At 40.0% G+C, this 23,099-nt stretch overlaps 1 protein-coding gene across 3 annotated transcripts in view; it reads left to right on the forward strand.

Moving 5' to 3' along the window:
* LARGE1 (LARGE xylosyl- and glucuronyltransferase 1) overlaps positions 1-23,099 on the forward strand; it is a 285,860-nt gene that overhangs the window by 165,230 nt on the left and 97,531 nt on the right. For all 3 annotated transcript variants that reach the window (XM_035569242.2, XM_035569241.2, XM_035569240.2), the window contains exon 7: positions 9,543-9,714. In XM_035569242.2, the coding sequence (XP_035425135.1) occupies positions 9,543-9,714 (172 nt within the window). The remainder of the gene's footprint in view (positions 1-9,542; positions 9,715-23,099) is intronic.

Raw genomic sequence — 23,099 nt, forward strand, 5'->3', positions numbered from 1 at the left:
AAAACCATGAAATGGGACTGGCCAGTCTTGTCTTTTCAGTTCTCCAATCTCATCTTGCACAATGGAATAGAGAAAAACAGAAAGAACACTCAGCATTTTGGAGATAGCAAGAAACGGTGGAGAAAACTAAAAATGTCTCAGAGAGTAAAGAGAAGGACTGATTTATAGCCAAATGGAAATTGGCTATTTGAGTTTGGTGGGGTTAAACAAGAAGGGAGGGATGGAAACCTGATGGAGGAAAGCCAGCCAAAGCCTTAAGGGGGAGGAGGTAATCCTCAAAGATCCCAGGAGATGAATTACTGCGTGGTCATTTCTTTTTTGAAGAAGCTGTATGGCTGACTGTCTTGTCATTTAATGGCAGAGATGAAAAAGTGTCCATTTTACTCTATGTAACAGTTTGCAGTTTCATCCATATAAAGTAGGTTGGTTCCAAACATGGAGCATGGCATAACTCTTGGCACTGCAGTTAATATTGTTATTAAGTTGTTTGAAAAATCGTCCTTAAATCAGGTTTTCCCACTTGTCTGCCGTTTGTGTATTATTAGTATGTGTGTATTGGTGAGACATTTGGAAATAAAGGAAAAAATAAAGAAAAGTAAGCATCAGCATCAGACTGTTACAGCCTTTGCTACATAGATGAGAATTAATTTGCAGTTATTCTCCTCTGCTGTATGCTGATGCTGATTTGGAAGATTTTGTTTGTTCTGGCCTCTTAATATCTAACCTTCCTTTCCAGTTGTGTCTTGCTCCACAGTTTCTGCATTTGCTCTACGTTATCCAGGACCCAGAGGTTCAGACAATCATCTATTTCTATCTCAACCTTTTTGCTCACTGCTATTTGTGTCCAGACTTGTTGCATGTATGTGTGGAAGATATCATCTGTTCAGAAAGCAAGAGATGAGGCAGAATTCTGTTAAAGTCACCAGTGCTTCTATGATGAGTAAGAACAACAGCAGTCAAGGCCAGCAAAAATAGAAAAATAATTTTAGCATAAATGTATAAATTCCCATCCTCTTACAGTTCTCTTATAAAATTATTATTATTTTTCTAAGTACCCAGGCATAAGAAATTCTAAATCTAGAAAAGTTACATGGCTTTGCTGGATTCCTGGTTTCCTTGGCAACCATTCATATAAATAGTAAGAACCTGTTATGGGGGAGGGAATATCAGTATAATTGAAACCTGTGAATCACCTAGGAAAAACTAAATTCAAGGTTAAAGTTATATGTTCACCAGCAACCATTAAGAGAATAGTCTGTTTTTGTTTAAGTCAGGAATCAGGCTCTTCTGTTAATGTTTGCTAGATACATGACAGGGAGGGAGCAAAGGCTTGGTTTTGTTTTTGTTTGTTTTGTTATGTTTTGTTTTGGTGTGTTGTGGTTTTTTTTCTTCCCATGAAGATGATATGCAAAGAGCTTCCTTTTGGCATTCCTCATGAGGAAACTATTACAGGTGATCATCACCTTTTCCTCCTGGGCTTTTTGCTCAGTCAGAATTGATCTCTCTTTTGATTCTTTGTTGATGTTGTTATTATTACCTGTGAAAATACAGTGTGCTAAACCAGTGTGAAATAGGAAAGATTATACTGAAACTACCCCTGATCTTTGCTACTGTTGCTGGAATTGCGACTCTGTTTTCATGAATGTGAGGAGAGGCATGGGAAAAAATTGCAGCAGGATGAAATTCTCCCTGTTTGAAACTGAAACAGTGATGAAAGACTGACATCAAGAAAAATTCCTGTCCTGTGCCAGCAATATGTTTTTTTCTCCCCCTTTTATGCTTTGTGTTGCAAAAAACTTGCTAAAATGATGGTCATTAAAATGGTGACAGTATTTTTCTCCAGCTGAGAAACTACCTGAAAACTACAGTTCTTTCAGCTTTGTCTTAAATAGAGGTCACATGCTTTGAAAAAAATAACAATTTTACCTCGCTACTTCTAGCGTTCATAGCAGCAGCAAAGCACTAAACGAGTAATGAAAAAGCTATGACAACAAGTTATCAACTGTGTCTAGGAAGTTATTTACCCAATCTGAGGAAATAACAGTTGTTATTGTTAACTGATTCACACATCAGAATTTCCAGGGCTGTTTCCCATACTTGGGCCATTTATAAGGGTTGCCTGAAGCTAGCAATTACCAAAGAATTTGGTTGGTCTACTTTCACAAGGAACCCTCCAACTTGTTCCATGTTCTTGCCCCATATAGATTGCACTAGTTTTCAGATCATTGTCCGATACCATTCAGAATGTTTGTGCAAATCTACAACACTCTTTTTTTGATTGTGCTGTGGTGTGGAAGTTTTCATCTCTTTTGCTTTGCTTTTCTTAGGATCCTGAATTAAGTTTATCATCTGATGTAATCTTCAAGAACATGGTGCCCTTGTTGAAGTTTGTGAGAGCAAGTAGATGCTGAATACTTTTGGAAATCCAAGTTTCCATCAGGTCATTCATTACAGAGTCTAAATTCATATTTCTCTTCATTTGAAGCAATGTATTCTAGATGCCAGATCTTTTTTATAGAAAAATCTGGTATGAAAGTTCTAGGAAGGCAGTTTGCCCTTGCGACTTCCCTCATCCTTTTGTTTCTGCCTCCTACTTGCTACTCACTGTTCCCTCAACATAGTGAATCTGCAGCCATTAAGTTGGGGTGGCAGTGCAATTTGGGTCTATTTGATCCCATTTCTTAACCCTTCCCTAAGAGGGGTACATGCAGACAGCAGCTTCTGCCTCCAGGCATCAACTCAGCCAGTCTGATTTTCAGGCTCTTGCAAGTTATTGGCCTTAGTGGTGTTTTTGTGAAGTCAGCTGAGCAGAAGGGGTACCTTTTATTTGGACTGGGTATGGGGATATTACGTCATTGCTGAGGATTATTTTGATTGATTTATTTTCCAGGCATATGAAGGAAGATTCAGGGAATGCAGTAAGAAAATCAATGTGGTATTGAAGGTTGCATTTTTCCAATATAGAGTGTTTAAGGACATGCTGCCAGGGAAAACACTTTCTCAGCCAAACTTCCCCCATCTTATCACTCTGAACAGGACGCACATTCTGTAGCTCAGGGGGTGCTACAGTGCTATATCCTTTGAGACAGGGAGGAATTCTGCTAAGAAAATGGACAAACATTTAACAGACAAGAGGAAGTTGTATGGACAGCAACCTATTCATCAGAAAAAGTCAGGATAGATTTTTTTTTTTTCTGGTAGGGAGACAGTCAGATCTGTTAAACTGGGGAAAGGCTGCATTTGGAAAGGAAATGCAAGGTGAGGTTTATGTGGTTGGTTAGCGAAAACTCTTGAGTGCTTCGTTTCATGGTACTGTTTTATATCCCCTCCCAATCCAAGAAGAACATAGAAAGCAAAGTTGTTAGGTTTTCTATCAACCTCCAGTATTTAGGAGAAGATACTAAGTGATGAGATAAATTTCTACAGTCCCACAGAATATCTGCTTCTATGCTAGGTACTGTTTTTGTGTTCCAGTCTGTGTATATATATATATATAACCCAACACTATGGTAAGGCTGCAAATACATTGTCTCTTTTCTCATGCTTCACCTTATTGCTCTTACCATAGTTTTATTGATGTTGCAAAGAGAAGAATGAGTGCAGCAAAATCTTCTCTGAAAACAAAGTACCTTTGCCTGTAAGACTGATGACCTTTAGGAGCATGACGTATAAAGAGGAATATAATAGTATTTAAATTTAATTAATTAGGCTTTTAGCAAATACAAAACTGTGTCCTATGCTGGCACAAAACTTCAAAGTACATTTTTCCCCTCATGTAACCAGAGCACTTGCCCCATTAATTTTCACACTCATGCTCATGACTGGCACCATCCCTGCATCCTACTTTTCACACTCATCTTCCTATGCTATTTTTTTCATATTTATCACAGGGAGGATCATGTGGCAGCTGTTAGTAAAGGCTGAGTAAGATACATGAGAATAAAGAATCCTAACTTTATGTGTACAGGGATGGGCTCTGAATTAGCCATAACCACTCCGGGAAACAAATTGGCTCTTTTGATAGTTTTGCGAAAAAGAATGACAGCCTGTGGTGGTTTCACCCTGCTGGGCAGCTGAGCTCCACCATAACCGCTCTCTCACTCCTCCTCTCAAAGAAGAAGGGGGAGAAAATATGATGTAAAGGGCTCAAAGGTTGAGTTAAGGACAGGGAGATCACTCACCTATTACTGTCCCATGCAAAACAGGATCAACATAGCGAGATTAATATAATTTATTGCCTATCACTAGCAAACTGGAGCAGTGAGAAATGAAAAGTAAACTAAAACCACCTTCCCCCTATCCACCCTCTTCCACCTCCTCCCCCCAAGCAGCGCAGGGGAACGGGGAATGGGGGCTGCGGTCAGTCCCTGACTCTTCGTCTTTGCTGCTCCTTCACAGTCGCTCTCTGCCCCTGCTCCATGAGTGGTCCCTCCCACGAGATGCGATCCTGCGGGGGCTGCCCACAGGCAGCAGCTCTTCAAGAACTGCTCCCACATGGCTCCGTACCACGGGGTCCATCCATCCCCCAGGAGCAAACTGCTCCAGCACGGGTCCCCCACGGGCAGCAGCTCCCCCCAGACCCCCTGCTCCTGCGTGGGCTCCTCTCCACGGGCTGCAGCTCCGGCCCGGGGCCTGCTCCTGCGGGGGCTCTCCATGGGCCGCAGCCTCCTCCAGGCCACATCCACCTGCTCCACCGGGGGCTCCTCCACGGGCTGCAGCGTGGAGATCTGCTCCTTGTGGGACCCATGGGCTGCAGGGGGACAGCCTACTCCACCAGGGGCCTCTCCACAGGCCGCAGGGGAACTTCTGTTCCCTGCCTGGAGCGCCTCCTGCCCTCCTTCTGCAGTGACCCTGGGGGCTGCAGGGCTGGTTATCAGTCCTCTGTCCCAGCTGCTGCGGCACAGCTCTTTTCTTCTTATGCTTTCCCAGAGGCCCAACCAGCATCGCTCCCCTGGCTCGGCTCTGGCCAGCAGCGGGTCTCTTTTGGAGCCGATCGGAGCTGGCTCTGGTCTGACATGGGGCAGCTGCTGGGCTCTGCTTACAGAGGCCACCCCTGCAGCCCCCAGCTACCAAATCCTTGCCACATAAACCAAATACACAGACAAATTGAATTGGTAGATAGCTGAATCCAGACAAGAGTTATAAATAAGCTCTGGAACTCTTTGCTGTAGGATGTTGTGGTTCATTAATATTTACAAGGCTTCAAAAATTACCGGACTCACAGATGAAACATCCATGAAAACCTGTAAGCCACAAAAATTCCACCACTAGCTCAGAATGGTTAGCCCTGACGTGGTCAGGCAGTTGGATTTCATGATCTTTGAAAGCCCCTTTCAATTGAACTGTTCTAGTCTAGTCTAGTCTAGGTCTAGTCTAGTCTAGTTTATTCTAGTCTATTTCTAAAATTGGTGCAAATTTCCAGATGATGGGAGTATTTATGGGCGAGGTACCACTGTAGAATTTCCCTGCTTTTATGTTCTTCAGTAGGCACCTGCCATTGTCCGCTGTTAGAGTCTGGCTACTGATCTCCATGTACTTTTGATGTGACACCATACAGGCACCCCTAAGTTCTTTGTCCTCACCTGTTGATCACTGCTCCCTCTCATTCTGTTTATGTTGGTAGTGTTTTCCACACTGCTCTCTGCTAAGTCTACAAGCTTCCATCCTTTTCAAAGGTGCTCAAGATACCTATCCATGTAGAGATTTCATTGCGATCTGTATTCATCTGGGAAGCCTGGATAAATTACCCCCATCACCTGTTTGTGGGGAAAAAAATAGTATATTTAAAAAAAAAAAAAAAACATCACTAAGTTCCCTAGAGAAGTACAGTACAGGAGTCCAAAAATTCCAGCTGAATATACTTCTGATGAGGAGTAATGCTTTTTGATCTAAACTTGTGGTCAACAGGTGAATTTAAGAGTAAAAATACCTAAAGCCTTTGAATGCAGTTTCTATACAAATCATTCACAGAGGACTCACCCTTTGCCCCTCTCTCAATTCACAGAACCAGGGAGGCTTGTTTCTGTTTTTAAGCCGTATGTATTAGACTTTTTTCCTTAAAAATGGCACTTCTGCTTACTCTAATCGACACTTACACAGCTATAGCAACTATGAGACAGCTGAGTTAGGCTGTGTACAGCCACGATGTTTTATCCAGCTTTTCCCAGAGATGGTTTGAGCAAACAACGTGCTGGCAAAGCATCACCACACATGGAAGCTCTTGTTGCCACTTCTCAAGTATATACTAAGGTAATCAGTTGTGTAATATGCAGACTCATGGGCATGTACTTTTTGTATTCATAGCCAGAAAAACTGAATAATGCGGATAATTTATTTTCAGTCTCCAATAATGGAAAGAATAAAGCTGGTTTGATGAAAGGTCTTTAGTAAGGTATTTTTTCACTTAGCTTAATAAAAGAAAAAAAAAGAATCACTGTCAGCACCAGCTAAATGCTTTTCTCTACTCTCCTCTTATGAACAAAAATCCAGATTTTGAGAGCTAAGGATCTGAGGTGAAACTCCAGACTGTGCTATTTATACTGAAGTGCAAATTATACAAATGGCAAAGTATGTCACACTATTTGTGTCAGTTTACTCTTTTGCTAACTCTGTTTTTTTCTGTTCCTGCCATATCTTCTAGGAATGTTTGTTCTCAGAAAGCAACTCTGATCTTGTTTGTAAAGCAAATGATTCACAAACATTCCCTTTATGGACCATTTTAACATTTTAACTATGCTAGAGAAAAAATATATTAAGACCTACAGAAAATATTTTGATAATTTTTAGGTAAAGGAAATGGCTAAATCTTACCAGTTATATCAAAGAAGGCAGCTTGCAGGATTTTGTAGGATTTTGTGCCTAGGTTGTCTTAGCTATCTCAAACTGGCACTTCTTAACTACTGAGTTAAGAAGTGCCAGTTATTCAACGATAATGTTCTTGTATTATCTTGTGGGGGGTGTTAGACTGTATGTGGTATACATAGAGAATGAGCCTTTACAGTGCTGTTGTGTAGGGTAACAAGTTTTTATTGGCATGAATTTGGAATGGTTATATTATTCATGAATAGCAAAGCCATGAAGAAATTATGCCAGGGACTAATTAGGAGCCCTGTTTATGTCTTAGTCAACACTACATCGGGGGAAAGAAAATTTCAGATAGGGTTAACCTATTAACAGCTCAAGGTTCAACACAGACTCATATCAAACACTGGACCATTTGGAATAGGGACTGCTCCTTTCATTTTCCAAAGCGATCCTTTCAGACACCAGGCTTCAGGATGGCAAGCTTGCAGTGGTGTTAGATTCTGGGAATCTCCAAGGCAAAGAAAGTAACGGCTCCTTCAAGGTGATTCTTTCTTTTCAATCTGCCTTTTCCCTTCCCTCTTGTCTCAGGCTATCCATGAGACATCTGAACTCCTGCCATATTAGGCTTACTTGCATAAGTATATTAGGAGTTATTCTGGAGCAATATTGCGTTTGGACTAATTAAATGAGGGACATGCCATCCAAAATTAATAACAGGGATGGGTTATAATAAAAGAAAGCTCAAGTCTCTAAAATTACATTAACTCCTGCATTATGTCAGTATGACTAGAGAGCTGATTTCCGTGGTTCGTCTAGCACAAGAACTTCCGAGTAGCAGATTCAGGATGATGTGCAGAGTTTGAGGAAGCAGGATAAATACTGCTCTGCTGACACTTAGATGTGATGGTCCATTCATAGGGACATCATGTTGAGAGAGGGCTGGATTCACAAATATCTAGAGTTTTGATGGTGTGGATTTGAAATTTTCTTGTTACACACATAGAAAACAATTCTGGGGAGCAGAGGTTCATATATATATTCCTAGAGATATTGGCATATATCAGGGAGACAAACTAGATTTCTCTTTTAAGGACCATACAAATTAAAGAGAGAGCAAGCAAGAAAGAATGTAATAAGAATGATGGCTGATGGTGGACTGATGAGATACTTTTCAAAAACAAAACAAAAATAAAATCACACTTCCTGTTTTGGGGTTGTTTAAAGATAATCTGCTTTTCCTGCCTTTCCCCTTAAAATTTTACTTTTCTCCTTAACAGTTTGTTCTAGTATCCTCACTCTTTTTAATGAATTTAGTGGGGGAAGGTTCTGCCCTGGTGCAGGAATTGTGAGAATACAGAAGAAAGTTGTGTGCCTTTTAAAGGGAAAAGAACAGGTCACCTTACATTGGCAGAGGCATTGTTACTTTATATTTAAAAAAAAAATTCACTTTAAGCATCTATGTTAACCTTTCTTCAACCACTCTTCCAACTTCCAAATAAAGTTTAAGAATCCATTCTGTTATGGGAATAGTCTCATGAAGGATTTTGGAGGAAATGACATCTGTGCAAAAGCTGTTTCATATAATAAACTTCACAATGCCAGTGAATAGATATGAGACAGTTAAACAACAGAATAAATCATCCGAGTTTTACTAGTGCACTTTGTTTCTGCCAATCTTCTCTAAACTGTAATATGCTGGGCCAAATGCTCAAATCTGTCTCACTCAGGTACCCTAAAGTCAAAACATGAATTTAAGTTAATGGGAACACCACTCAAGAAAACTTAGTAAAAATCTAGGGATTTTAGTGCATGCTCTTTAAAACACTAAAGAAGAGCAGTTTCAGACAGGACAATAGGAACAACTTTCCCAAAACTTATAAAACACTTTCAGCAATGACTTTTCGTATTTGAGAACTTGAGTCTCACAGAAAGAAAATAAAGTGTAGCTCATGGAACATCCTAGTGAAGGTAGCACAATGAAATACTGAATTTAGTCTTTGGAAGATGCAAAAATACTTCGTTTAGCCCTTGTTGAAGAAATGTAAATGTTTGAGTTTGTCCCCTTGATATGTAAAAACCAAAAAATATGGCTACAGCTGTTCTACTTTCTCCACTTTGGGGCATGTCTGTATGATGTCAGTACTTGTAAGTTAAAGGTTATCAATAAACGCTTTCTTTTGCAATTTTCTTGCTCATTTTTCTGAGTAGCGTTTTGAAATTCTGACTGCCAAGTCTGTAATAAATAAAAGGGAAAAAAAAAAAGAAAAAAAGAAAATGGAAAATAAAAGGAAAAAAATATGTTAATTCTAGTTAACAAAAAAATCTGGGAATGGCAAACACTTTTTTTTTCTGTTTGGAAATGAAAGCTATGTATAATACACCTGGAGTTTTGGATTAAATACATATTTCAGTTTTATCAGGATATGTGGATGTCTCAGAATGAATTGAACCAGGTTGGAAAGGTTCATCTAATTTTAATTATATTGTGTGAAGCAATTGCTTCAGAAAACAGTTTTGTTTCAGCCTTCAGAAACTTATGTGAGAAGCATATTTCAGAACTTCTGATGTTGATTTAAAAGCAAGATTTTAGGTGACTGATTCCACCTGGTATTTTATGGTTCTTTATTGTTGGTATTCAGAGATCTTCCATTATTACGATAAACTAGTGTCAAGTAGAGGTTATGTATCTAATGAAGATTATTTTTTTTTCCTCTTTCCCATTTCCCATTTCCTGTTAGTCGGAAGTGTCATGGATCCCCAACAAACACTACTCTGGGATTTATGGGCTGATGAAGTTGGTTCTAACGAAGACTCTACCTTCCAATCTTGAGAGAGTCATTGTCCTTGACACAGACATAACATTTGCCACTGACATCGCTGAGCTATGGGCCGTCTTCCACAAGTTCAAAGGTATCCTAATGATTTTTTAACTGACTTTATTTGTGGGGGAGGGAAGATGGTAAAGCAGAAAGTAGAATGGGGGTAGGTGGGCAATACGAGATTTGTTAAATGTTTTCACTCTCAATTTTTGGTGTTTGAATGTAATTGTTTTATTTGCAAGCTGTTTCCTCAACAATGTTCCATATAGAATGATGGGCAATACTGATTACCTGTGCAATTTTTTATTGGTCTAATTATTTGGGACAAGCAAGAATTTGACAATACAGTAGATGATAAATAGTTATGAGGATGCTCTACTGACCTACCGTTCAATACCTGTAGGTATTCAATACCTGGAATAAATATTTCCTCTACGTATCCCCATTCCCCACATCTCCTTGAAATTTTCCTTGATAGTTTGACCACGAAAAGACACTTTCAGAGTAACTGTGTAATGAGATAGTCACAAAAAAGCTTGCCACTTCCTTGTCACAAGCCAGAAGTATTTTCCTGGCTAACACATGGCTAAAACCATTTAATTTTCTCAGACTCCCATGTTGCCATGTTGCTTTCCAGAGTCAGAGACAGGTCCTATTGTTCTCCTCTTGCCCTGCTAATGTGTACTGGAGTGTTGGTAAGTGCAGAGTCACTCCAGTGTCCCATTTGAATGTTCACAGTCCCCTAGAAGTGTAGCCTTGATGTTAGTCTGCTTTCTTTATATCACTTTAAGCAAAAATCAACCTAAGCAAATGGGAGTATTTATGTACAGAGCCAAAATAAACCACTCTGTTACAAAGGTGACAGAAAAGAGAGCACATTTAATCTACTTATCCCATGTTGAAGTACAGAAGGCCTTTTTGCCTTTCCCAGTACCCAGCTAATAGGCAGTAGCTATTATCTTCAGCTCTGGTCAAGGACTCGGTTTCAGTGCTTGCTGAAAAGCAAATGCACTGAAAAGAGCATTTGTTTCCTTTCCCTTCTCTGGGAATTCTGATGTCCCTTCAGCAGGCTAGAAGCACTCATTTTCTTACTTTAATGAACCATACACAAACTTTCTTCATTACAGGTATTGTTCAGGCCTCTTCACAAAGCCTTTCCCCATACTGAACCTTGACTTTCATATACACGTATACCTTAATAAACACAATTTGTGTAAATGTATGCACAGGGAGTAATGCTGTGCTATTGCACTGTCTCACTGTGCACTACTGTCACATTAATAATAATAATGTACTGAATGTGGTATATTCACATGCTGTAGATGGTAAAGACAAGTATTTGAACTGAACTTGGGCACAGAGTACTGCATGGTCAAAGATACCTAGGTGGGGAGGAGTATCTTGCTTATGTTTTCTGCCATAGTTTCAATGAAGGCCCCTTACTTTTTACTGGGACAAGAAATCAAGCATAAAGCCAAGCTTGTAAAGAAAGGAATATGGAGTAGAGGAGGGCCTAAGACTGAAAAAAATACAGACAGAAGAGATGGAAATATGGAGATAAATCATTATTGATAGCCAAAACGTGGGTGTAAGTCAAGAGTCTTCATACAGCTAGGCAAAGTGTTTCAGCTGATTAGAGCTTTGAAAAGCTCTAACTCACACATGGAGCCAGAATTCCTGTGCTACTGGCAGCCCTCATAATGTACATACCACCATTCCCATGTAACAAATGTATGATTTTGTAAGTTGTCTGGTCTGTCTTCTTAATTCCTGCTGACCACCTGCTTCTCCACAATGTTTTAAGCCTGGCAACAAATTGATCAGTGTCTACATCTGCTCATCTCCCAGATGGTCACATACAAATAAAGGATTAATTGCATAGTCTTGTAGACCCAGGAGTTCTGCAGTGTGAGAGAGGACTTGGGAGTGCATGTATGCCCAAAAAAGTGATCTAAAATGTTGGGAGATCAGAGAAGTGAAAATCTCTGAGCCCAAGCTTATGGTCCAGCTTGTCTCTCCTAAGGTACAATCCCATTAGGCAAAGATTCAGTGAAAATGTATTGTGGAAGATAAAGGGCAAGGAGGCTGAAAGGATACTGTTGCTCTTTTACTGCTTCTTAAAAGATTGGTTTAAATCATACAGTGAATCTCAGGTTGTCCTCAGCACCCTTTTATTTTTCCTACCAGTGTCACAGAAGATTCAAATGATTTCACATATCATTAGCCCCAAATATTCCTGTAAAGGGTCTGTTTTTAAACTGATGTTTTAATCCCCTCCTTGTTACTCCCATCAGAAATCCCAAGTAAGCTTATGAACATTTCTTTTAAGACAATTTAGTGTGTTTGTTGAAATACTACTGAAACATAAGAGAAACAAAACTGGGAAGTGAAGGTCTAATCTCCAGGGGAACCTGACGCTATCACAGAATCATGGAATTGTTTGTGTTGGAAGGGACCTTTAAAGATTATCTAGTCCAACCTCCCTGCAATGGCAGGGACATCTCTCACTAGGTCAGGTTGCCCAAAGCCCCATCCAACCTGACCTTGAGCATTTCCAGGGATGGGGCATCCACAGTTTCTCTGGGCAACCTGTTCCAGTGTCTCACCACCCTCTAAGTGAAGAATTTCTTCTTTATATCTAATCTAAATATACCCTCTTTTAGTTTAAAATCATTCCCGCTTATCCTGTCGTTATCTGCCCACAAAAAGTCGCTCTGCATCTTTTTTATAAGCCCCCCTTTAAGTACTAAAAAGCTGCAATGAGGTCTCCCTGGAGCCTTCTCCTCTTCAGGCTAAATATCCCCAGCTCTCTCATTCTTCATAGGAGAGAGAAGAAAGAAGAAGCCTTTCTACATCCCCGACCCCAGCTTGGAGAGCAACAGGCTTTCCTAGAAATATTCAGAGACTCAGCTGTTGGATAGAATTGGCCATTGTAAACCTGCTTGCACCAGGATAATGTTTGAGCAAGTAGAAGAATTTTTCACAGCAGTGCAGGAAAGGCAAAAGCTTCTTTCTGTGGGTTGCTGCAGCATAACAAGATGGTCCAGCACAGCCTCTTCCAATTTGGAGCTAGGCAGAGAAAGAGAGAGAAGGACCTAAAGTATGTGTTTCTTTCTTCCCAAACAAAAACAGTGACCAAGAGAGACAAGTAGCTCAGATTCCTTTCTTCTGTGACAGCACTCTTGGAAGAAACTGAGTTTTGTCTAGACACCAAGAAGCTCTTCTTTACTGTGCGGGTGACAGAGCGCTGGCACAGGCAGCCCATAGAGGTTGTGGAGTCTCTCTCCTTGGAGGTCTTCAGAAGCCACCTGGACATGGTCCTGGACAACTAGCTCTAGGTGGCTGGACCAGATGACCCCCAGAGGTCCCTTCCAACCTCAGCCACTCTGTGATTCTGTGAGACACGTTCAGGATTGACTAGCAGTTTAGCCAGGAGCAATTCACTGTGTAGAAAGGCCCCACAGTATGTTTTAAATAGCACCTGGAGTACTCAGTATCCTTGTTCTGCAAAGGTTCTTTCAGTCATCTCAAGAGCTGTAGAAAGGATGAGACTCTTACATTGGGTTACAAGTTAATACTTTAGTTGGTAAAGTTATGTTCTCTCTGTAGAAGTAAAAATGGAGAAGAATTCCTTTGTAAATTATTGCTCTTCTGCCCTTCTCTGATAAACTCCTTGCATATGCCCTTACAATAAATGGTCCAACTATTCTGTACCCGAGTGCACAAATTAAGGCTCTACATGTGTGATGTTATTTGAAAATCTCTTCTTTGAAGTAGCAACCTTCGGCTTTGGGAGAAATTCACACCTCTTTGCAGGAGCCCAAAACAGTGTCTTTCAGCAATGTGACATTTTAAAATTTCTCTTAGCAATTATTGGGGGTATAATTCTAACATGTATATGCAAGTTTCAATCTTTATGCATAAATATGTCTGTGGGAACCAGTATCTTACATTTCAAGAGTCATATCCAGTTTTTCAGCTGGGATTTCAACATTTCTGCTTTAGCCTCATTCTCTCTTGTTCTCCCGAAGATAAGCAGTCTTTTTCTCTAGGACAGATATATACCTCCAAATATTGACTTCAAAGGCATGAGTCTGCAGCCAGTCTAGTGAAGATAACCTGTCATGCATGTTTTCTGTGACTTAGTTGACACTGATTAGGTTTTCTATTCATCTTTCACAGAATTTTGACAGTTCTAAACTTGAGAAAGCATCTAGCCTTAGGGCAGAAGAGTGGGACTGTAGATCATATGCATTCTTGGATGAAGTACTGCAAAGTGTTTCAGACAGCAAGGATTAGTGTAACCAATATGCTTTTATTGCAGAAATTGTGTGAATTCTTCTGAGAAAAGAACCAGTCCAGAGCCATGCTCTCTGCCATCAATCTTAAAGTTCTCTTAAAGGCCACATCAGCTAATAGTTTTGTTATTCTTGCTCACCCAGACTCTTGGTATTGAAATGTGGCTGTTTTCTCTAAGCTTCTGATTTTGACTTTAACTGTTTGTTAAATACGGATTCTCAAGAGCATTCATTTTAAAAGGCAGTGTGAATTTATTTGGGATCTGACTATAAGCGTTGTAATAATTATTTGTGTTATGGGTTGCAGTTTCTGTCAGGATCACAGCCTCTTTGTGCTGGGTGCTCTACGTATGCATAGCAAGAGATGGTTTTTGTGCTTTACTTAGTGTCAGTGTCAGTGTTTAGTTACTTGTTGACCATTCTTGTGTCTGCCTGGGTCCTTTAGGCCATGGCTGTGTGTGAGGCCCATAACTGAGGCCCACAACTGAGGCCCACAAGTGAGACCTGAATAATCCCTGTAGAGATCAGTGTTAAGGGCTTCCATATTTAAACTGAATGACTAAGGGTATTATAGTATCTCTAAGTACCTGCAGTAACTCAGAGGCTATACTGAGCAGTCCTACCACTGCTCGCTGTTAGTCTCACAATCCAACTGCCTAATACAGTGAATGTTTTAACTACTTTTAAACAATATTGACGGGATAGAAAATAACTAATGTATTTCAAATGACTCTACCAGTAGATTAAACTGTTGAGAGAATATAAACTGCAATTAGTGTTGATCTGTGCAAATATATCTTCTCTGGAAAGCTGAATAAGACTTTAAGGCAGAATCATCTACATCCATTAACAAAGTATCCAAGAAGGAGAAATGGCAAGCTTGATAGAAAGTCGGAGATTTCTCGTATTCATACTTTGCATGAATAAAAACATGCTATAGAAGCTGATTGCTTTGTGTCAGGAGCTCAAACAGTGATAAAAATCCATACTGACATCATAAATACCAGAAAAGGTCAACAGCAATTTTGGTGCACGATCAAGTGCCCACAGCTGAAGAGGGATTGGCACATAGTCAATCCTAAACTTAAAATTTGTAAACACTCAGCATGTAGGTGCTTTGGCATATCGCTCTGCAGAATGCCTGAGGTAACAATGTAGGTTTGTATTATTTTTGCAGCTTCATTAGGAAAAAGAGCAAACAAACGAAAAATCACAACCATCACAAAATTCACCGCCTCCCATGTAGGTGGTTTAATAATTATATTCCTACAAGAACTGTTACGTGTAAAACTGTAATACAAAATGCATGTGTAACTTTTCATTTGTGTGTGGATTTAGTGTGCCAGAAAGTGAGATGCTGATGGCACCAGTGAGAGTCAGGCAGAGTCAGCACGTGCTGTATACATTTCCCTGAATTTAGCTCTACCAATGAAGCCTCATCTTGATAAACTATACCTGCCACAGACCTAGGTTCTTCTTCTGCAAGTACTGTACTTTTTATAGGTATGCTGGTCTTGGGATGATGTAAAATGCTCAGTTGTTGCCAAGATTAAAATTTAAAATTCATTGTCACCTATGTCTGAAGCCAGGATTTGAACCCCCAGATTGTTTCCGGGCAGGTTCTGTAGTTCAGGCTGTCAGTTTACACTCAGTAAATCATTAAAGCATCCACAGATCATGTTGAGATGAATCTCTGTGGGCTGATACACTGTTTGTGTTAAATCCTGCAGTGATGTTTCTGTGTCTTCTGGTCAGTAAAATAGGTTTTCTTTTCTCACTAATCAAGAGAAAGGCATTAGCAACGTACATCTTAGTGTGTGTAGAAATCCACAGTATGAGTCAGTCTTTTTGTGAAGGAAACAGGATCACATTGTAGCAGAGTGCATTAATAAAATTGTCAGGCAGCTATTAAAATAGCTTAAAATTATCTGAAATTTTATAGGTGTCTAAAAAGGCCGAATGGCACTTGTCTTTGCTCATAAAAGGAACATCTGTTAGTTTCTGAAAGACTTGTATAAGTGTTTAATGGTTAGACTACAGTTCATAGCTCATCCTAGGGTTATTCCACAAATGAGGTACATTTTCTCTTTGAAAAGGTCCCTGTGGAGACTCTCTCTATCTGCTTAAGATTTTCTACTCCTGATTGTTATATCGTGGTGTTTTCTTCTTTGCTGCTGCAAAAGCTTTGAAGTTTCATTGATAAAGCAAATCCTATTTGTTAGCTATAGCTCGCAGAAATGCTGGGGTGTGTTGTCCTCCTCTTTCTCATGATGCAGTTGTATCACTTGCATGTGAAATTATAGGAGTCAACATTGAATTTCAGTTTATCTTGGTGAAGAGCTGAAGAAAGTATGGATTATTTTTTTTTAAAGGGCAAGTTTCTATCCATAATTGGAGATTATTTTTGCTGATTTTAATTAGGAGGGGATCAGGCAAGGAGATGGGGCTTGCTGAGTATGTGGGTCAAGGAAAAATCACTTGTTTCTTTCTACACTTGTCAGATAAGTTGTCTGGTTGGAAGTCCTTCTTTCTTCCCTTTTTTTTTTTTCTTACTGCGATTTGCTTTCCCATGATGTTCCTTTATTGAGGAGGCAGTATGTATGAAAGTTGACCTCAGTAAATGAGCTCCAGGGGAGAGAGTTTATTATATGGATCAGCATGTGCACATTCTAGTTTATGGGTTTTAATGTGACAAGGGACGTAATCAGAAAGTTCTGATTATGAATTGCTGCCAAAATAGAATAGCTGCAGTTTCTGAAACATCTGTAGTTCGTTTTTAGCTGAATGGTTCTTTGTCTGTTTTTGCCAGCAAGCAGAAATATTCGAAGGTTAAAGGCCGACAATATGTAGAAATTGGGTGTAACTCATGATGGGGGAAATTCTAAAGTTAAAAAAAAAAAAAGATTTGGGTTCTTTATTTTTCCATTTTCATTTCTAAGGGATACCTTTGGTCATGTTTTCATGCCTTTTCCCATGAGGGCTAGGAATGTTTTAATTAAAAATGAAAGCTGGTAGTCTTTTGTCATCCTGTGATTCCTCAACTGGAGTTTTCGGAAGAAAAACCACCACATTACAAGATTTGTAATAAAATCTTGTTGGCAACACTGAAATTTTGAGGGCTTTTTTCTGCTTTCTCAACATCAGTCTAGTGCTTTTTCTGCGTTATTTTCTTCCACTCTTTGTTAAGCTGCCACTCATTCTACATCTGTCTTTTTGGCTTAGATGCTATGATGTATCAAACACCCAAACTAAACATTGTATGACTCACCCAGTGTTAAAGAAAAAAAAACAACAAAAACAACAACAAAAACAGTTTCTGTCTCCTTTGAACTGTTTCTTCTGGGTTTAAAGAGACTTTAATTCTTTGAATCTCAGGTACTCCAGAGAACTGTGGAGAATGGACATAGAGCTTTCTGAATTGCCTTGCAAATCTTTGTTAAGGGAAATATGGGCAGAGTGAGCCATCATGGGAGCAAAGTGCATATCCCCATTTCCCCTGGCTAACAGAAGCTGTGACTTTCCAGAAGCTAGAAAATCCAGCTTCCAGAGGGTAGAGACTAGGAGAAGAAGCACTTCTGTTTTCTATATTTGTTCTTAGCAGAAGAAAAGTGCATTTTTGAGAATGGGATGTCACTGGCTGTGATGGGATGAAAACCTATGAGAAGAGAGGGAGGGAACAAACTGAGGAGGAAAATAATAATTCCTCATCCCAACTTGAAAGAGGAAATTGTTCAGGAATCAGTCAGAATCCTGTCTGTCAACAGACTTTCCCTTGGATATATTTAGTACCCATGCCTCATCAATTCACAACTTAACTCACAGGTTAAGTCCATGTACTGCTTCCTCTGGCCGGTCACTTTTGCGTTCCATAGCTGACAGTAAAGCACACCAAGTGCATGAGCAGGTAGCAAATATGGAGGGAGTGGCAACCTGTCCGTCATCCCAACTAGTAATGTGTAATGAAGATTCACCTCTGCATGTGTGAAAAAAGCCAAGAAGATGGGACACATGGGTGTCCCCTAACAGATGAAGTTTACTCTAAGGTTTGATAGTTATATTAGCAGTACTAGAGAAAAAAATTATATTTAATAGATAGGTTTCCATGCCAAAGGCCCTCGTTCTAATCACATGCAATCTTTCAAGCACATTTGCTTTTCACTGTTCACTGTGACGCGCATTGTAATAACTGGATATTCTTGTTTTCTCCCTCTCTGAACCAGGCATGTCCTCTGAGCCTACCTTGTTCTGCATTGGCAATCCATATTTTAAGGACCTAAGGCCCCATTTCCAATTACAAAGCTCTCATCTGAGTTTTCACCTTCTTGCTTTCATGCTGCACATTATGTCTGTAATACAGGCAGCACAAGGATTTGCATAGAGTAAAGTGTTGTAGGGAATATCTGTCTCACAGGCTCAAGCTGGAAGGTAGGATGTATTGCCCAGAGGTCAATAGTATGATTGTCCCATCAGCAGGATAAGCATATGGTATTGCTCTCTGCACAACCAGGAAAGAGGGAGAAGAGTGTAGGAAATTAAACCCATTTATTACATTTTTCTTTTCTTTTTTCCCCAGAAAATAAATAAATTAATAAATAAATAAAGGGTTGGAACTTGATTTTTAAGGTCCCTTCCAACCCAAGCCATTCAATGATAGCTGAACTAAGGCTGTCTACAAATGCACCATGTGCAAAAACATGGACAGTTGCATGAACAAGTTAGACATGTAAACAAAATCGATAATCAGTCCAGTATTGTGGAAACAGTAGAAAACTGACAAGTTTCCTTTTTTCAAGCAATCTAGATAATCAGAGTCATTTGAACCTCTTATTTTAACCCCCAAACTAGAAGAAAGAAGTAGATGCATGCATAATGGCCCACTTCACTCTGAATCACCCAAGTATCTTTATTTTACTTGAATCTCAGGCTTGCTCTACTCAATGCTCTTTGCAGAAATCTCTAGCTTGCATTCAGTGTAGGCCAAGCAGTTCAATTAAATGAAGGAGCTTTTGTTCTTCTGACACTTTTCTCAAAGTTCATCGTTTTTGTGCTTGGAGACACTGCTAAAAACAAAAAGATTTTTGTCCTAGCCCTTCTAGAAATGTACTAAAAGGTGATTGATAAGCTTAGAGTAAAACTCAGGGACCAAGTTTGTCCACAACTACTCTTTATATTCATTTCATTATATTTCCTGAATTTAGTTGTAGTAGATTTCATAGTTTGGGCTTAAGTGTCAGTAAAATAGATGTGCATGCAATGTATTCTGGTGAAGACCCAGGCTAATTTATGTTCCCTTTGCCCTTCCTGAATGCTTAAAAGGCTCTCAACATATAAGCGGGTGATTCTCAGGGTGTAAGACAAACTCCTGTGTCAGTTGCTTTTGGTCCTCATGGTTCTGGGATTCATTCTGGATCTGGGACTGAACAAGTCAGCAGAACAGCTTCTTGAGAGCTGTTAGCTACTGGCACAACTAATAGAAACCTTGAAACTGCTTACGTCTGTGTTTGGAGATGTGGTGTATTTTTTTCCTATCTGCTTAGTGACTGGGGAAGCTGTCCAAGAAAGTGCTATTCTGACATACCAATAGAATGTGTTGGCTGGGAACAGAGGTGGAAATACAGCAGGGAAGGTGTAGTAACATTCAGTGATGCCATTGATGAATAGGCCAGACTGTGAACCATCCAAAGGCTGAGGACCTAGCACATGCCTAATGCTTCTGCCCTGCTGGGACACTGGTTAACTTTGAGCAGGATTGAAGCCCTACAGTAAAATGGGCCATTGTACTTTCTCTCATAGATTGTTGTCCTTGGCTGACTCCATGCTACCACTCTGCTGCCATCAATAGAAACTGTCTGCCAGTTTATTCTCACACCAACTTACTGGCTCAGGATCTCCTCAGTTTCATTAATTCATGACATTACCATGTCTTCCTGCAAATGTTACATTTAATAGTAATGATATTTCCTTTCTGCGTGTCTCAGGATACAATTATTGCAGGTGCCTAGTGGCATTCTGTAGGGCTGTCTACAGGCTTTTTGCCAATCTACTTCAGAGTCAGATTGGCACCAACTTTTACAGTATTTGGAGATTCAGGTGCTTTCCCATACTGCTAAGAAATGATGATCTGAATATTGTTATACTGGTATCCTAAAATTCTGAGAGAACACATCTTGGCTGGTATAAAATGGCTTTATAAAACAGTGGCGTGAACTGGATGATGCTAACTTTCATCAGTAAAGGATTCTAGCTCCTATATTTCCTGATTTACATAAACATTCTTGCTCTGAACTTGCAGCTGCTTTTATAGACTAAGTAAAAAAAGATGTGAACAGCTTGGGGAGCAATCTATAAATATGCTCTTCTTTCAACTCTAGACCTCTGGTATGGCTCACAAGTAAAAAGAGTTGGGTGACCTCAGCCAGGTCTGATGTGCATGAGGATTGAAGTGCATAAGCAGGGCAGCAAAGAAACACGATGCTGAGGTACAAGTTTTGAGGCACCTCAGCAGAAGTAGGAGTGGATGGTTGCATACTGTTGTTCATTGATCATTACCATGATCGTATAATTCTTAATGTAAAAATGGAAGTGGACATAAGTGATAAGTAAGAAAGTAGCATGGAGATTAGAAGTGGGAGTGAATGTATGGGATACTGAACAGGAAAGAAAACCTAGGAAGAGGGAGGAGTGGAAACAAATCCCAAGTTAGTCAAGATAATTTATCTTGAAACTTGTCTGAGATTAGCTTAAAATGTCATATATCACAGTAAATTTCTGTGAAGCTATATAGAAGTAAGTGTATGCATCTAGAAATTTCCTGGATTTCCTTGGAAGCAGCATCTGACTATAGGAAGAATCATGCCAAAGAAGTAATGAAGTATACATTAGCATTAAGGAGCTAACCCAGCATTTAATTCAGTGTAATTTGGGTCTTTCCCGCCTGCTAGGTGGGTAGCGCAGATATCGCTCCCCCTTGGCTGCAGTCAGCGATCCTACTGGCATTGTCATCACTTCTTTATTTGTTTTGCTTTGTGGTACAGGAGCTCCACTTGTGGATCAATGCTCCTCATTCTGGTTTCAAAAAGAGAGTGGCTGAAAGTCCTTGCAAACCCACTGCCATGAAGCCAAGTGGTTTTCCTCTTCTTCCTGAAGAGCTTTGATCACTGTAACACCCAGTCTAGTCTGTGTGGGGCAGGAGGGCTGAGAAGGATTTCTAAAATTGAGAAGCCGTGTTGGAGTCCCATTCTTAGGATTGTTTGCTTTGGTTTTATGCTATTGCTTTTAAAGGTTTAGTTGCCATAACAACCCAAAGCAGCCCTGTATTACCATAGAAACGTGCTGTTGTGGGTGACAGTTTTTATGAGAATCTTATTTTTCCTCTCTTCTTCACATAGTGTCTTTAACACTGGCCTTTTTGCTGATATATTACAGTACACTACAGGGGTTCCATAAAGTGTCAGAATTATGTAATAAACAATAAAAATGAAGCAAATACATAAATCCAAGAGGAAAATCTAGGGTCATAGTTGACTGAGAATAGAGGAAAAATAACAGCAAATTCCTGTTTCTTAACTTGAAGCTCAGAAATATTGAGCTTATTCCAGGGCTGGCTAATCAGTCCACATGCGTAAATACTCAGGCAAAAACAGCAAAAGGGGAGGTAAGACCACGTACCATAGACTTAGGATAAAAACAACTTGTCATGACAGTTGTAGCTATCAAAAGACTGTGCTACTTTAATGTGCTCTGCATGGGGCTACTCCTTGAGACTATTCAGAGGCTGAAGTGAGAGCTGCCAAAAGAGGCAGCCCTCTTATAAAACACTGCTTCATGCTGAGAGCTGGTTCCAGCTGCATACTGATAGCCTGCTAGCTTCAGGGGTGTCGGTCATGACCTGTCAAGCCCTAAATTGTTTGGGATCTGTCTGTGTCAAGGACTTCCCCTCTCCCTGTGTGATATCTTTTAACAGCTGTGCTCTGTGAAGTGTCCTTTGGTTTATAAAGATTGGTAATAGAGCTTTTCCTTCAACAAATCTGCATCTCCATTTACTCCCTTGCTTGGCTCTCCTTGAGCAGCGGACCACTGGAGCACATCAGCGCTCCTAACTTCTGATGGATTACTGTGCATCTTTATTATCAAACTTCAAATGGAAGTCATGGACCCATGGCAGACCATTCACTGTGTCCCAGCAAACCATTGTTAAGAGGACACTGCTACAGGTTCATAATTTTATGACAAGACACACAGCTTATCTGGGAGGAGGATAGACAAGCATAGCCGGACAGCTGTGGAGTTTGTGTTGATCAGTATTGTTATGGGAAAGCATGGCTCTTACCAGTTTCCTGTAATCTGTTACATCAGTGATGACAAAACTCTTCATTCCTGATATGTATATTTTAAGTATCATTAAAACTTCCAGCTGGCATCTTGCAGCAGTCCTCCTTGTCAAGGGCAAGCAGGCAGCAAGGAATGCCATGAAGTTCAGACGTGTTTTATGGTTACTGACCCCTTTACGAGCCTAGACAAGTCTGCTATTACTTCCTCTTGTCTGACCTTCAATTCTCCAGGCTCGATTCTGGATTTCTTAGCCCTACCCGAGACTGATGATTAGTGGGTAACAGGTATTCCTTCCTGCTTTCTGAATGCCTCCCTCTAACCTTTTCAGAGACATGACATGCTAGGTTACTCCTTGTCCTTCATTTTTATGGTACTGGAAACCACCCCTAAGACCGTGAAGTTTTCAGATGAGACCTGTTCTATCTAATATAATCAAGATATGTTGGACATAATTCCTCTCTTCCTCTTCAACTCCTTTCCCTAGTCAAGAAGTTTCAAATGATTAAGTCAAAGGTTAACGTTAACTAATGTAAATACTTTTCTTTTACATTCTGATGACATTTTGACTTCTACCCCCATAAAAAAGCTATAGCCAAACTTCAGAGGGACTTTGATATCACCCTGAAATTAGTTCCTGTTGCAATTTAATTACTGAAGACTGACTACCATGCAATGTGATTTCTACTCATTAATCTTACTAACTACTTACATTCAGTACAAATCCATTCTCTGAACGGTCCTCCCACCTCTAATGCAGAACAAGCTGCCACAGCTGCTTCTTTTTGCCAATCCTACTGTAAACTCTGTGGTTCATAGTTGTTTTTTATGGCTGGATTAGAAGATTGTT

The sequence above is a fragment of the Cygnus atratus genome, chromosome 1, assembly GCF_013377495.2.
Source record: "Cygnus atratus isolate AKBS03 ecotype Queensland, Australia chromosome 1, CAtr_DNAZoo_HiC_assembly, whole genome shotgun sequence".
NCBI lineage: Eukaryota > Metazoa > Chordata > Aves > Anseriformes > Anatidae > Cygnus > Cygnus atratus.